The sequence below is a fragment of the Eurytemora carolleeae genome, unplaced genomic scaffold, assembly GCF_000591075.1.
Source record: "Eurytemora carolleeae unplaced genomic scaffold, Eaff_2.0 scaffold953, whole genome shotgun sequence".
Taxonomy (NCBI): Eukaryota; Metazoa; Arthropoda; class Copepoda; order Calanoida; family Temoridae; genus Eurytemora; species Eurytemora carolleeae.
In genome coordinates, this window is record NW_019396998.1 from 242222 (window position 1) to 256726 (window position 14505).

The 14505-nt window shown below is 32.4% G+C and overlaps 1 protein-coding gene across 6 annotated transcripts; it reads right to left on the reverse strand.

Annotated features, from left to right (window-relative positions):
• Nucleotides 1-2126: 2126 nt before the first annotated feature.
• Nucleotides 2127-14469, reverse strand: LOC111710916 (atlastin). Of its 6 annotated transcripts, none has more exons than XR_002767152.1 (16): nucleotides 14341-14469; nucleotides 13966-14036; nucleotides 13193-13270; nucleotides 12546-12624; nucleotides 12033-12121; nucleotides 11261-11393; nucleotides 10606-10722; nucleotides 10131-10255; nucleotides 9204-9281; nucleotides 8546-8630; nucleotides 8101-8190; nucleotides 7147-7247; nucleotides 6270-6354; nucleotides 3908-3939; nucleotides 3407-3526; nucleotides 2127-3176 (listed from the first exon to the last, which is right to left on the reverse strand). XR_002767152.1 is itself a non-coding variant. In XM_023485113.1 (16 exons), exons 1-15 carry the CDS (start codon nucleotides 14452-14454, stop codon nucleotides 3463-3465), a joined length of 1341 nt encoding a protein of 446 aa, XP_023340881.1. In that variant the 5' UTR covers nucleotides 14455-14469; the 3' UTR covers nucleotides 2127-3166; nucleotides 3417-3462. The 6 variants fall into 6 exon arrangements, 4 of the variants coding, with proteins under 4 accessions (XP_023340881.1, XP_023340880.1, XP_023340879.1 ...); XR_002767151.1 differs by having other exon boundaries at nucleotides 2127-3200; nucleotides 3388-3526; XM_023485113.1 differs by having other exon boundaries at nucleotides 2127-3166; nucleotides 3417-3526.
• Between the last annotated feature and the right edge of the window lie 36 nt (nucleotides 14470-14505).

The window sequence follows — 14505 nt, forward strand, 5'->3', positions numbered from 1 at the left end:
CATAATAATTCTATCAATATTCCATATATGTTCTATCAACTACAATATTGCAAATTAAGATTTATTCATGTAGCATATAATATTCTATAATAATTTTATCAATATTCAATATGTGTCCTATCAACTACAATAGCATACAATATTCTATAATAATTCTATCAATATTCCATATATATTCTATCAACTACAATAGCATATAATATTCTATAATAATTCTATCAATATTCCATATATGTTCTATCAACTACAATAGCATATAATATTATACAATAATTCTATCAATATTCCATATATGTTCTATCAACTACAATAGCATATAATTATAATTTTCCATAATAATTTTATCAATATTCCATATATGTGCTATCAACTACAATAGCATATAATATTCCATATATATTCTATCAATATTCCATATATGTTCTATCAACTACAATAGCATATAATATTCTATAATAATTCTATCAATATTCCATATATGTGCTATCAACTACAATATCATATAATATTTCATAATAATTCTATCAGTACTCCATTATTCCATATCAACTATAAAGTGGCATATAATATTTCATAATAATTCTATCAATACTCTATATAATAATTCTATCAATTAGCATATATAATATCACACAATTCTTTCAAGCAACATTGAAAAATATACAATTTTTTTAAATTTTACATCATGCAATTCAAAATAACAGTTCAATAGAAGAAAGTTTCTGAAGTCTGTTTAATTTTATTGATTTAAAAATGGGAAAAATGCAACGTTAACATTAGATGATTTTCGGGGAAACCCGGCTCGGACCGGAAATACTTCAAGAAATTTGATTCTATAACATTGAGCACGTGTGGTTTTTAATACGTCCTGAAACTCTTTAAATATGATGATTCCAAGGTTAAATTAAGTTGTCTGCCTTAATATAGGCAGCGTCCAATCTGTGTTACTCGCGAATGCCGTAAAGAATTATAAGACACAGAGAGCCAGTTCTAGTCGCGGCGCTCGACACGCGGCCGAGAAAGTAGCTAAACCTAACCCAACCCTAAAATATAAACTCATCTCTCACTTCTTACAATTCATTGCAGAGTTTGACCGCTGCCTTGAATAGTCGTTTACTGGCTTTTTTTCAGGATTTGGCAGAGAGAATTCACTACACAGTGTGTAAGTAAACAGACAGAATGCGTTTCGTACAGTCGTTTCTGAAGTCTAATCTCTTAAATTTTATTCTATGCAAGTTTGTTTTAATCGAATCTATATATAAATTTGGCTTGTCTGTCTGAACCCATGTATATAAAGTTCAACCGACTCATTGAATAGTTCAACTAACTCTCAGGTATAAATCCTCAGCTCCGCAATCACATAAAAATCGTCTCTGACCTTTGATGACAAAATATGCATCAAAAAAGGATTTCGACTTACATACTTTCCGTATTTTAGATCACCCCCTTTTGCGTGAAAAAGATATGAAAAATATATTAATTCTATAATTTTGATTTATTTTGAAAAGTTATAACTTGTACTAACAAATCTAGTAAGTACAGCAAAGGCAATCCACATTTTAGTGATGCAAGAGGCCAATAATGTTTCGGATTTATTATTATTTTAAAGAATAATGCCGCAAAATATTTCAATACTCTATGCTCATAAAGAAACTGTCCTAAGCCCGTGATTTAAAAAATTCGGGAAAATACGGCTCAAGTCTAAGCTGTTGTTGGGCCTTATTTACGACTTGAGCTTTCGGATTCAAGCTGCATCTTATTTTCCACACAGTTGAGTTCAAAAAACAGGTTCAATATTCTATTTGGCGGATTTTCACGGTTGGAATTGGCGCATTCCGGGTTTTTATGAGAACAAGACTCAACATTGAGCCTTATTCTCCACTAAAACCAACCAAGGTCGGTTTTATTTTCATTGGGCCTAACTCCTTAAGTCGAGCCGAAGATCTTCCAACTGTCAATCACGTGACACAAGCTGTCGTCAGAGTTGGGTCGAAGATCGGGTCTTAAAGTCGGGGTTAAGGAATTACGGCTCTAGTCGAAATTTTTAAACCGCGGGCTCTGTTTAATTTGAAACACTGTAATATGGTAAAGATGCTTTATATCAGGATACAAAAAATAGAACAAAATATCTACAATTATCTATATTTACTAAAATTATTAAGGATATAAATATTAGACTAAGAGGGTCGTAATAAAAAATCTGATTTAAATATTAAAATGTATTTACATATCTATAAAAGAAGTGTAAACCAAAATGATCACATAAATGGATACCTTTTAACCCATTTAAAGTAAACGGTACAAAATCACCGTACTGCAAGGTTAATAATGCAGGGTTTGTGAAATTTATTTTTATGCCGAGCACTAATAATTTAATAAATTTGTTGAGACGCGATTGATTGATTGGTTTCAGTCTTCCCCATGATCCAGGTACAGCATTATGGCGGGTGAAAAGAGTTTGAGTCAGGAATCAGGGGGAATTTTTTTTAAACACGATACGCTATCAATGATAACAATAAACCAGGCAAGTTAAAACGTATCTTAAAATAAAATAAAAAACAATAACAAGGAAAAATACTCGAAATACCCAACTTTTCAAAATACAAGAAAGAATACATATTAAAGATCAGGAGAAAAAAAAAACATAAAAAACAAACATTTTTCATTTCGAGATTTGAAAAAATCCAGCTGCCACTTTTTTACACTTGTGACATCGGACGGAATTGAGAAATTGAGCAGAGTCTTGTATTTATGTTAAAAGTAGAGAAAGGTTAATTTTGAATCTGTTCATGGTGAAATGCCACAATGTTTAAGTAAGATATCAAACTTTGATTGGTTGACCCTTCAAAACAGATCCAAAAAGTTTGTCCTTTTCTTCCCTTTAAGTTAAGTTGGGTATTTAGGGCGTAAAAACGGGAGTAATAAAATTATAGAAGTTTGTTTTAAATCGCTTTCAAAACAGAATAAAAACCTTGAAACTTTCATTTTTGAACTTTTAATAATCTTAAAAATGTGGAATTTTTGATGGAGTTCATCAAAGATAAAAACCCCGCCTCGGCCAGAAGAAAAGATAAATAATTAACTATTAAGGAAATTATTTGTTAATTATACAATAATTTGGCGGTATATAGTTATAGCAAGAGAACATAAACTATTTGATTAAGAACTTGAAGGGACTGCAGACGTAATATTTAGTAATCCTTTATTTGAAGAGTGGCATGTCCGATTTACAACAGTACCATCATAACCTTTGTCTAATCAAGGATGATGGAAATATCCTTATTTTTACAGCCGACAATTGAGTGCAGTGTACTGTACACTGCATGCCAATGAGATCCTGAATCAGACATAGGTTTAAAAGGTACCGTTATGAGTCCGACATGCCACCCGATAAATAGAGTTTCACTGAAAATTACGTCACGAGACTCTTTCACAAAACTAGTTTATTTTTCACTTGAAACTTCATCTAGTTTTCTTCCGCTCATTGGAGGGGGAACTTACAGAGCTCATCCGTTGGGCGGCTTGCCTATAAAATAATAATGCTCATGCTAATGATAATGATAATGAAAATAATAATATAAAAAATAATAAAAACAATTAAAATAGTAAAAAATATTAATAATATAACGATAATTAATTTAGATGAAGATAATGAAATTGATAATTTCAGTCTATTAAAATCTGGCCTGAGCTACTTTCAAAGAAAATGAGTTTTTGCCACAAACTCTAAATTTTTAATCCCTATATCATTGTATCCCGATGTCGTAGACCTTTTATATTTTTCTAATTGTGAATTCGAAAATCGGAGGTTTACATCTTCAGGTTGCAAAGATATAGAGATTATAAAATTGAGTTTGTGGCAAAAAGTTTGTTCTTAAAAAGTTACTTTTTGTTTGTTATTTTTTACCTGACAGCAAAAGTGGTTCCCTGTTCAGCCGCCTATAATAGGATAAAAGCATGAATACAAATATTCATGATATAACAAGAAAAGTATACAGTATACACTCTAAAAATATCTTTTAAAAAGTTTTTAAGCATTGCGGAAAAATAAAAATACAAAAGCTAGCGTAAAATAAAAGGCTGTTTTGTTTGGTTTGAAAAATAAACACAATATCTAAAATGGCTTTCGATAAAAGTAATCAGGTTTTAATTAGGGAAATTAGCCTAATAAATATTCAGGTATATATAAGCATTACTCCTTTAACAGAATTCACTGTCAAGCACTACTACTTATCCCCCTTTTCCTTTATTGCCTTTATTTCCTATTTCCTATTTTGGCAGTTGCCCAAGGAAGATACATGCACTTGCCGCGTTAAATTACAAGAAAGAGACAGATCTGTAAATATTTTAGGTTTAGGTTAAGACACTTTCTTGGCCGAGTGCTGCGGCAAGGACAGGCTAGGAGGCAAAGGGCCACGGCTAGGGGTCGAGCTCCGCGGCTAGAACAGGCTCTATCTGTGTCTTTTAATTCAAAGCGGCATGTGCACGTAACTTCCTTGGGCTATTGCCCAAAATTTGTAACCTTTAAGAACATTTATTAAAGTATGCATGGTAAAGCAATAAATAAAAAAAACAATTAAAATCCTAACATCAAAAATAAACCAAAAATGTCCACTGTGGAATCCAATGTACAATACATATAAAGGGGTTTGATCCATGCAAAAGGCGTGTGTGCTATGTACTGTGTCGTTTGTGAAATAAAATTAAGCGACGCGTTTAAAAAAAGTTTTTAGAAAAAAATGAGAACATCAAAAGCTGATAAAACCACCAAGACAAAGAAATCTGCGGCAACTTAGATGATTGTATTCAACATAATTTATAGTTTGAATTTGAAATATCTAAGGTCTTCGACATTGGATTACAAAAGTAAAGGGATTATTAGAACATCAGAGTTTGTGACAAAGACTCGATTTTTATTACTATTATGCATTAGCAGAAGTCTTAAAACGATTTTTAGAATGCTTGTTTGTCTAAATTTATCCTGTTGCAATCTAAAAATACGTTTAGAGTCCTAATTTAATGAATTTGAGTCGCGTCTCAAATCAGACAAAAAACGGTTTCAATTGAGCGCCGGCTTAAATCTTGAACCATTGAATACGTCTCAAATTTGAGCCGCGGCTCAATTTCTTTAAATTCGGCCTCAGTATTCTGATAAAAGCCATGCAGATTAACAACCAAACTGAACTAGGATTCTAATTGCAAAATTCCAAATTTCAGAGAATATTGCGAAATTTCAGGATAAAAAAAATATCATAATTATCTAAATTACAGAATAAATAAAGAAAAAATTTCAGGAAATATTGGCAAAGTTTAGGGAGAACGGACAAATTTCAGAATATATATTGTCAATTCAAAACTACAGAGGTAGATAATCTTGTGAGAATATCTTTAATCTTAAACGCTGGATCTCGATATCCAGTGTGGGGATTTTTATGATAAATTCTTGATCACTCAATTCAAGATATCCCTGCAGGGTATGACCCCACAGGATATTGAAGAGGTATTATGGCCTGCATAAGATGGAGATCAATGATTTATCCAGATTCACAAATCAAAAGTTCGGATTTTAGGAAGAATTGGTAGATTTCAAACAAAAAATGACAAATTTCAGGATAAATTAATTTTCATGATTTTCATAAGGAAGTAATTTCCGGACTAAATGAACAATTTTAGGGAGAAGTTGGTTTAATTTTAGGTAAATTTCAAGATTTTAGGATAAATTAGTAAATTTCAAAATTTTAGGATAAATTAGTAAATTTCAAGATTTTAGGATAAACTAGTAAATTTCAAGATTTTAGGATAAATTAATAAATTTCAAAATGAACATGCTAAGTACGGAATAAATTTATAAATTTCTCTAAAATTTGAAAATTAAGAATTAATCAAAATATTTAAGATTATATTGGCAGAATTGGCTGTTAAGATTTTGCATATTAGCAAGGCTGCCACAAGTTCAAGTCTCATTTAAACTTAACTTGACACATTAACTTCCTTACGCGTCCTCGTATTAACTGTTTAAATATATATACAATTATCAGGTGTGCTTTTAATGAATCCGGATTGAAAAATATCCGGAGCATGGATTTGTTGTAAAAAATTAGGATCAGGGATCAAATACAAATATTTAAGAATTATATTCACAAAAAATATATATTTCTGGCTATTATTGCAGTATTTTATATAATTATTAATAAATTAGAAAGTTGATTTAAGATTATACAGAAGAGGGGTGGGGGGGGAGGGCCCGGAAAGGGGGGGGGTTAACTAACCTTGCTCAGTAGAACCTGGAAAAGATTGTCCCAGATCCATCCTGTGCAATCCTCTATCTGGGATCCAACATGCCCGAATTCTCCACTAAAACAAAAAAATGAAATTTATTTGTTTACTTTTGCAATATGAAATATACAACTATTGGTGGAATACATTTTTAAGATTTAAACCAACCGGCCCCCTGGCTCCGATAGGAATGATTTTGGATGAAAAAAGAAATGTTTTTTTTTTTCATCATTAAGGATACTGTTTTTCTTCGAAAATTTAATTATTTTCCTAAACAAAATTTAATTTCCCCAAATTCAGCGAATAAAAACAAAACACTTAAAATATAAATTAACTTAGTGTTAATACATAAATGATTCTTCTGTAATATATTTTTATAATACCCACTACCTAATTACATAAAATGTTACCCACAGAAAATGAGATTGTATGGACGAATTGAAACTCTTTAAGTATGACGATTTCAAGGTTAATTTATGCTTTCTGCATTAAACAAGGATTCATAAGGAAGTGAAATCTGTAAGAGGCCCCAACGTGGACCCCCCAGACCGCCGCCAGGTGCAGGAAACCCCATCCTGCCCCTGCTCTAACTGATTATTTAATGATTTGCAAAGCAAAAATACAGTTTATAGTTACAGATAATCATGAATGTAAGGAAACAATTAGTATAAACTGCGTACAGTCGTCTCTGAAATCTGAGCCTTTGTGGGTAACTCTGTAAGGAAACAAACAGTATAAACTGCGTACAGTCGTCTCTGAAATCTGATCCTTTGTGGGTAACTCTGTAAGGAAACAAACAGTATAAACTGCGTACAGTTGTCTCTGTAATCTGATCCTTTGTGGGTAACTCTGTACGGTCCTGCGTACTACCTGTACTTGACGTATGCCCATGTTGCTCCGGTGAAAACTAATCCCCACATCAACAGGTTACAAAGGTTAGAGACAGGAGTAAGCATTATCAAAGCACAGAACTGAAATAAAGTTCAAAATTATAAACACAGAAGGGGTTAAATGACGTCATATTTATGTTATATATTTATGTTTAACTAAAAGAATTGCTCTTACACATAAATTATAAATTTGTTTTAAGTTCGGCATATTTTAAGCACTGAACAGAAATTTTGTTCTTTGAAAACATTGATGGAGTTTTAAATGACTTAAAATCAACTTTATAAAATAAAAATAAATTAAGTTAACAAAAAAATATTTCATGTTAAACTAAAAGAATTGTTCTCACAAATAATGAAGAAATTTGTCTTAAAAAGTATCCTTATTAAAGCACTGAACTGAAACTTAGTTTAAATTTGAAAACATAGATGGAGTTAAAAAATTACTCAATATTAATTTAATAAATCCAAATAACTCAACAAAATTTCTCAATCAATAAAAAGAGGCACTAAAATACCTAATAGTGAAAAAGTTTGTTTAAAATTTAACTTAATCAAAGTACAAAACTTAAATTAAATAAAAAGATGGACTAAGTGTGTCTTAACTTTATAAACTAAAAAATATTTTAAAAAAAACATGTTCAACTTCAAAACTTCAAAACGGCTGAACCGATCGGACTTACACTTAACGTGTGACTCTGGGAAATAAAATAAAATTGTCTTATATATATATATATTATAATAGCTGAAGTGCCCAGTGTTGCCCGTGGAATTTAATGAAATAAAACTTGAACAAGTTTGAATTTTTAAAAACCTATATTACCCCTGGGCACCCCTTAGAAAATTCGGCCAGTTTGGTCCAGCCGTATTTGGCCAGCTATAGCTACAGATATATATATAAATATATAAATATTAGCTTTATTATATATATATTAACCTGTGAAATTATGTAGAGAATTGACCAAATGCTGAATAAGGTAATTGGTGTGTTGGCAGCTTTGAATATATTCTTACTGTCATTATGCGCCTGAACAAATAACATTTTGTTGGAATTATTTCGACAATTTAACAGAATTTGAGCAATGATCTTATATTCATTTTTTTATCGGGTTTGAATACATAATATTTTATTTTTCCTTTTCGTTGGAAATGAACTTATCTGTTTTCTTTATGTACAAAAAAGTTCAAAGATTTTATTGCCGCATATTTTTAGCAATTGCACCATAATGAACCGTTATATCCAAAAATTTATCAGAAGTTAGTTTAAACTTCATCCTCCGAAGGCCTAGTCAGTGCTGTAGTACCGGCCCGGCAGTATAAGCGTACAAGGTTTTGTAACCCCCATAGCGACCAAATTTAGAACTAGTCATAACATTTAATACCTTGTACTGTATGAAGGAGTCCTCTAGTTCTCTAAGCAACTGTTCTCGGTATTTATGAGAGAACTCTTCTCCTCCCATCTTCTTCCTAACAAACATTTAAAATTGTGTAATTGTTAATAATTAATTTATAAAGAACACCAAAATATGTATGTTCTGTGTATGTACACTTATACAACTAAAAATAAACGTGACGTAAATAAATTAAAAAATAAACAATTTCTTCAAGCTTCGGGGAGTTGAGGTTCTCATCCAACCTCTGCTTTACGATTACCCAGATGTTTTCTATTGGCCAAACATTCGTCTTTTTGTTGGCTTGATCTCGAGGCTGAAGACAAGATTTTGGCGCCTGGCCGCTGTCATCGCCAAGGGAGAAGAACAAATATACAAAGATGACTATCAGAACAGAGTTTGATTTTGATGAAACTTGAATCAAAGAAGTATACATGTGTATAACCTATGTGTGAAACCTTATACCAAAAATCTGGTTTAGTCATGTAATCATAGTGTTTCAGCTTTTATAAGAATATATATTCAAAAGTCCTGAATCTTTTTTGCTCAGTGCTCACCCGTTATATTTTTATTTCCTAAACCAAAACCACCAAATTTCCCCCCCCCCTGCATGGATAAATTTACCTGGAAAAAATTTCCCCTGACTTACCTGGCATCAAATTCCAAGATGGCTGAATCTAGAATCCGTTTATGCTCAATCTCAAGAACTTGCTCGTTCAGGTAAGGTCTAAACAATAAAAAAGTGCAAAAATGCAAATGCGGGAAGCAGTATACATAAATCTGTCAAACTCAAAATCCAAGTTCATTAAAGTTAAAAGTTAAAATGTCCCATGTGCTCCCTTATCAAATATAAATGTCTAATACTGTCAACAGCTTATGATAAAAAGCTGCCAAATTATTTCAATACTTAGTTTACTTTTACAAAAGTTGCAAAGATATGGGACATAAGGCTCTTTTCAAACTTCTTACTTTCTAACTCGCTTTCAAACTTATTTCCAAAATCTTATTAATTCTCTCCGATTTAGCTACAAAGATGTCCTATTTGATGAGAAGGGGGGGGGGGTTGCCTGCCTACACTTTTGGTTCAAATCTCTCATTTTTTTTGCTGCACGCCTAATTAGGAAGCTTTTTTTCCAAAAATAAAATTGGAGACTAATGACCTTTAATGACCTCGACAAATAAAAATGGTTTACTATGGCTTTATGCATATCAAAGTCAAACGAAAGCTAGGAAGCCAGGCAATACAACGTAGCAGCAACGAATCCAGTGTTTGGCCTTCTAATGACCTCAAACAACCTCAAAATTCAAAATTTTTAACTATGGCTTCATGCATATCAAACGAAAGCTAGGAACAACATTATTTCAGGACACATTGTATTTTACTAAGATACAGGCCACGGTAGTTGGGGCTTCACGGCTACGGCTACTGCCTCTCGAGCATAACAGTATCATTGCACATGTCATGCTATCTCTGTGATGTACCCCGGAAGGGGGCATTGGGTTACCAGGAGGGGTGGTTACCTGGTAACACTTGTGTTTTTGGGGGAGTCATGATAGATAGATAGAAGAGCTTAACCTGTCTCCTCCGCATAAGCTCTCCATAGAGGCCGTATACAGTTCCTTGGCGGAGGCCAGACTCACGAGGTTGTTGACCTCGATGGTGACCTCAAGCATTGACTTAGGCTCTGGCATACTGTTCCCCTGAGAATACAAACAATCTATCAATCAATTAATCAATCAATCCGTAAATCAATCCGTAAATCAAGCAAACAAGCAATTATGATTTTGTCAAATATTCAAATTATCAATCGACTATTCACTAACATTAAATTAATTGAAATTAAGTAAATTACTTTTCATAAAACTCTTAACCTGGCCTTACATCTTTTTTAGTGGGATATTTTAAGCTAAAGAGGAATGCACCCTCCCCCCCCAACCCAAACCTTTTTACCTCTTCATCTCCTAAAATGTATTAATTCCACCCCCCCCCTTCCAATCTTTCCCCCCAAATTTTGTCCAGATATTTTTATTCATCAAAAATTTTCTCTTACCCTGAAAACGTCTATATATGATTTAAAGAACTGAATTATCTCCTTGGTTTTAACCTCCTTCCCTCCTTGGGACTTTATCACAAGGTTACGGGGGGACAGCAGGAGGGGCATAAACTCCTGAATGAAAAAATAAAATGAAGAATTTATGCAAAATAAACAAAATATATTTTATGAAGGGCAAACAAAATTAGTAAAATGTTGCAGAAATATTTATGAAAACTGAATACGTAATTTCAAGTGACCCTTCATTTATAAAGTGACATTCCTTTCTCAACGGTACCCTTCCTAGCTCTATTTTAGTAACAAAATGGTTCTTAAAACATGTTGAGAGAGTAAAATAAGGATATCTCATGATTAGACAAAGATTTAAAGATTACTATTTTTATAAATATAAATTGAACATGCCACTCTATAAATGGGGTATCAGGTGAAATTATGTATTGATAATATTAAGGTTAGAAATGATAAACAGATGTGACAGGAGACACAAGTATGAATCAGTGAATTTGTGAATTTGCAAAGAATATAAATAAATTAAAAAGTTAGTTTATTCGAGGAAGGAAGAATGAATAAATAGATGATCAAAATGAATATTTGCGTGAAAGAATGAATGAAAGAATGAATGAAAGGATGAATGAATGAGTGAATATCCGACCTGTAGATACGCCAGAAACTCCTCATCTATATCCTTGAGTTCCCCCTTGAAGTTGGGGTTCGTGGCAACATGCTTCCCAGGGTGGGGCAGCAGGAAACAGGACATCTCAGAGAAACAGGAGGTCAAGTTGCTCCTGAACAGGATAATATTTTTGAACAGGAGATCAGGTTGCTCCTGAACAGGATAATATTTATAAACAGGAGGTCAGGTTGCTTCTGAACAGAATAATATTTGTAAACAGGAGATAGAAATTGCTCCTGAACAGGGGAATATTTCTGAACATGAGCTCAGGTTCCTCATGAAGACGTAATATTTCTGAACAAGGGGTTAGGTTGCTTCTGAACTGGTCAATATTTATAAACAGCGAGTCAATTTTCTCCTTAACGGATTACTGTTTCTGAACAGGAGATTATTTTAGAAAGCCTGTTGTTCCGTACCAAGGTATAAAAATGTATGAATCTAGGTTTGTATTAACTTTTACCGTACGGTAAAAGATTTTTAACTGTTGAATTTTAAACTGCCATTTTTCCATGAACAAAACGTTTTTTAAAAATCGTGCGAAATGAAATTCTTCCCCGGCACAATTTTTCATTTTTTACCTTCCCTGGGGTCATGCGAGTTATCAAAAAAAAAGTTGGGCAGATCAGCTATGTCATTTGACGGTTTTATATTCAATTTTAATATGCTTTTAAATAATTTATGGAAAATTTTTTTTCTTCAAATAAAAATATTTATATTTTAAAATAAATAGATGAAATGTTATAAACATTACCTTAGGGCCTGTAGTTCTGTGTGCTGCTTTTCATCAATTTTCAACTGTTTATCCAGAATATTCTGTCCTCCTTTTTCTCCATAAGCCTCCTAAAAAAAGAAAAAATAAGAGAAAGTTAAAGAAAAAAAAAACAGTGTGACCTTAAAAAAAGACCCGGGTGTTGGACTTTTAAAAAAAAATAATTTGAACACTCCATAAATATGAATTCATGAATGTAATGAAAACAACTGCTAAACGTAAATTATATTTTTAAATAAGTTTTCAATATAGCAATGCTAGAAAAAACTTTATTCCGTCTTAAATGTCTTCTTTCTATCAAAGAAGTAACAATCATAAATATTTAATCTTCTATTTCTAGAACAAATTATGTAATAATTAGTAGTAATATCTGAATATATAAAGAAAAATATTAAAATATTTTCAATTTTGATGTTGAAGAACCGGAATACAATAGCCCGGACATTATCTCATGCCATACACCAAAAAGAAAAGAGGGGGGGGAGGGGTATTTACCTCATATGCATACTGCCAATCTCTGACTAGAAACTGGAGACGCTGGAAGGGAACCTCACCAGAATCCTCCAGAGCTAATCTAAAATAATTTTTTATTATCTTTTTTTCCTAATAAAAGCTCTTCGCTCATATATATTTGTATACTTGAGTACAAGCGGAATCAGGTAGATGTAGATTTTAAAAACATTTCTTGCAAGCGCGAATCATGTGTATTTTCTTAACTTTCTACAGACTCAGTGACATCAACGACGGAATATTAGTTAAAATGTACACGGTAACGGTAAGGGGGAGGGGGTTCCAGCTAGCCCAGGCAGGAAATGGGGGGGGGAGGAGTGGGGAGGTGGGGGAATGACGACTCTATCTTTTTCTATTGTATACATATATGTTAGCTATGGCTAGCCAAACAGCTGCACCAAATTGAATGACATTTTTTAAAATTCGAATTGTTGTTCTGAAAATTTGAAATTTGCTCTTTAAAAAAACTATTTTTTTTTTTCAGTCGGGGTTTTATCGTTGCTTACGTCATCCTTTATACAATCAAGGGTTTAGACAGTTTCATCTTTTATTTTAATTCGCCGAAAAGTAATTTGTAAAACTTGATTGTAAAAAAAATTAAGACCCTTGATTTATGACCGGGCTTTTCCTACCTGCCATATTCTGTGAAGTAATGAAGGTGTTGAAGGTCGTCTTCTTGAATATTATTGAACAGATTATACACCAGAACACTGAATAAGTAATTAATCAATTAATCCCCCTCATGAACACAATACACATGACAAAATTCATTAAAGAAATAAGTGAAAATTCCAATAGACTTCATAAACATCAGTATTTTGATCAAAAATTAAAGTGAATTGTAAATTAACGAATTTTTGGTTAGATCTTAAAACCACTTTCCCTTTTATTCTTTTTTTAACAGCACAAAATCATTCCATTGGAAAATAAAACAATATCAATTATAAAATAGATAGTATAAAATGTGTATAGTTTAAGTATGAAATAAAATATTATAAAATAGATAGTATAAAATGTGTATGGTTTAAGTAGGAAATAAAATAATGGAATTTCAAGGGACTGCAAGTGTGATTTTAAGTGATCCTTCATCCAAAGATTAAAATACCATATTCACAACGGTACCCTGAATACCTTTAACCGATCAATAATGTAGAAGATATTGTCGTTTTCCGAGATTTAAAAGGTTTCAATTCGTAAAATGCTTTTCAGCAGTAGAAATGCGCAAATCTGTTATGTAGAGAAACCACAGTCGAAAATAATTAGTTTTCAAAATTTTTAACATTCTAATTCATACTCGATCAGACAATGATGTTAAGGATACCATTGTTAATCGGACATCGTCATCTTAGCATGGAGGGTCACTTGAAATTACGCTGACAGTCCCTTTAAACGGCAGAAATCCAACCTGCTTGTCATTAATGAAAGTGCAAATATAGTTGCTGTGTCCCTCACTGTACTGCTCTTATCAAAAGAACCCTGACAAATATTTATATTAAAAATAAATCTGGTCGGTTTGAAAAATTTGACAGGGAAAAAAATGGAAACTTCAAAATGAGCTTTAAACACTAAAACAGGTTAATAGGAAAACAGTGTAAAGTAAATCGCCTTAATTAAAAGCCTTGTAATTAAAAAAGCAGAAAAGCAGTTATATTTGTCTGGAAATATTGACTAATAAATCTTTGTCTTATCTTCCCTCCAGGTTTAGTCTGATCATAAATAAGATATCCCTCCCCTCCACCCAACAGTTCTGAAAATTGAATAGGATTGAATAAACGAGTACCTGTGTATCCATGAGAGCGACCGCCACCTCCTTTCCGAAGGGTGTCTTGACAAGGAAAACCTCGGACCACATCAGGATTCCAGTTGTATCTCTCTCACTCCCACCCCTAGGCATTGCATTCAAACATTTATCAAATAAGAAGAGGTATACATTATAATCAAAAAT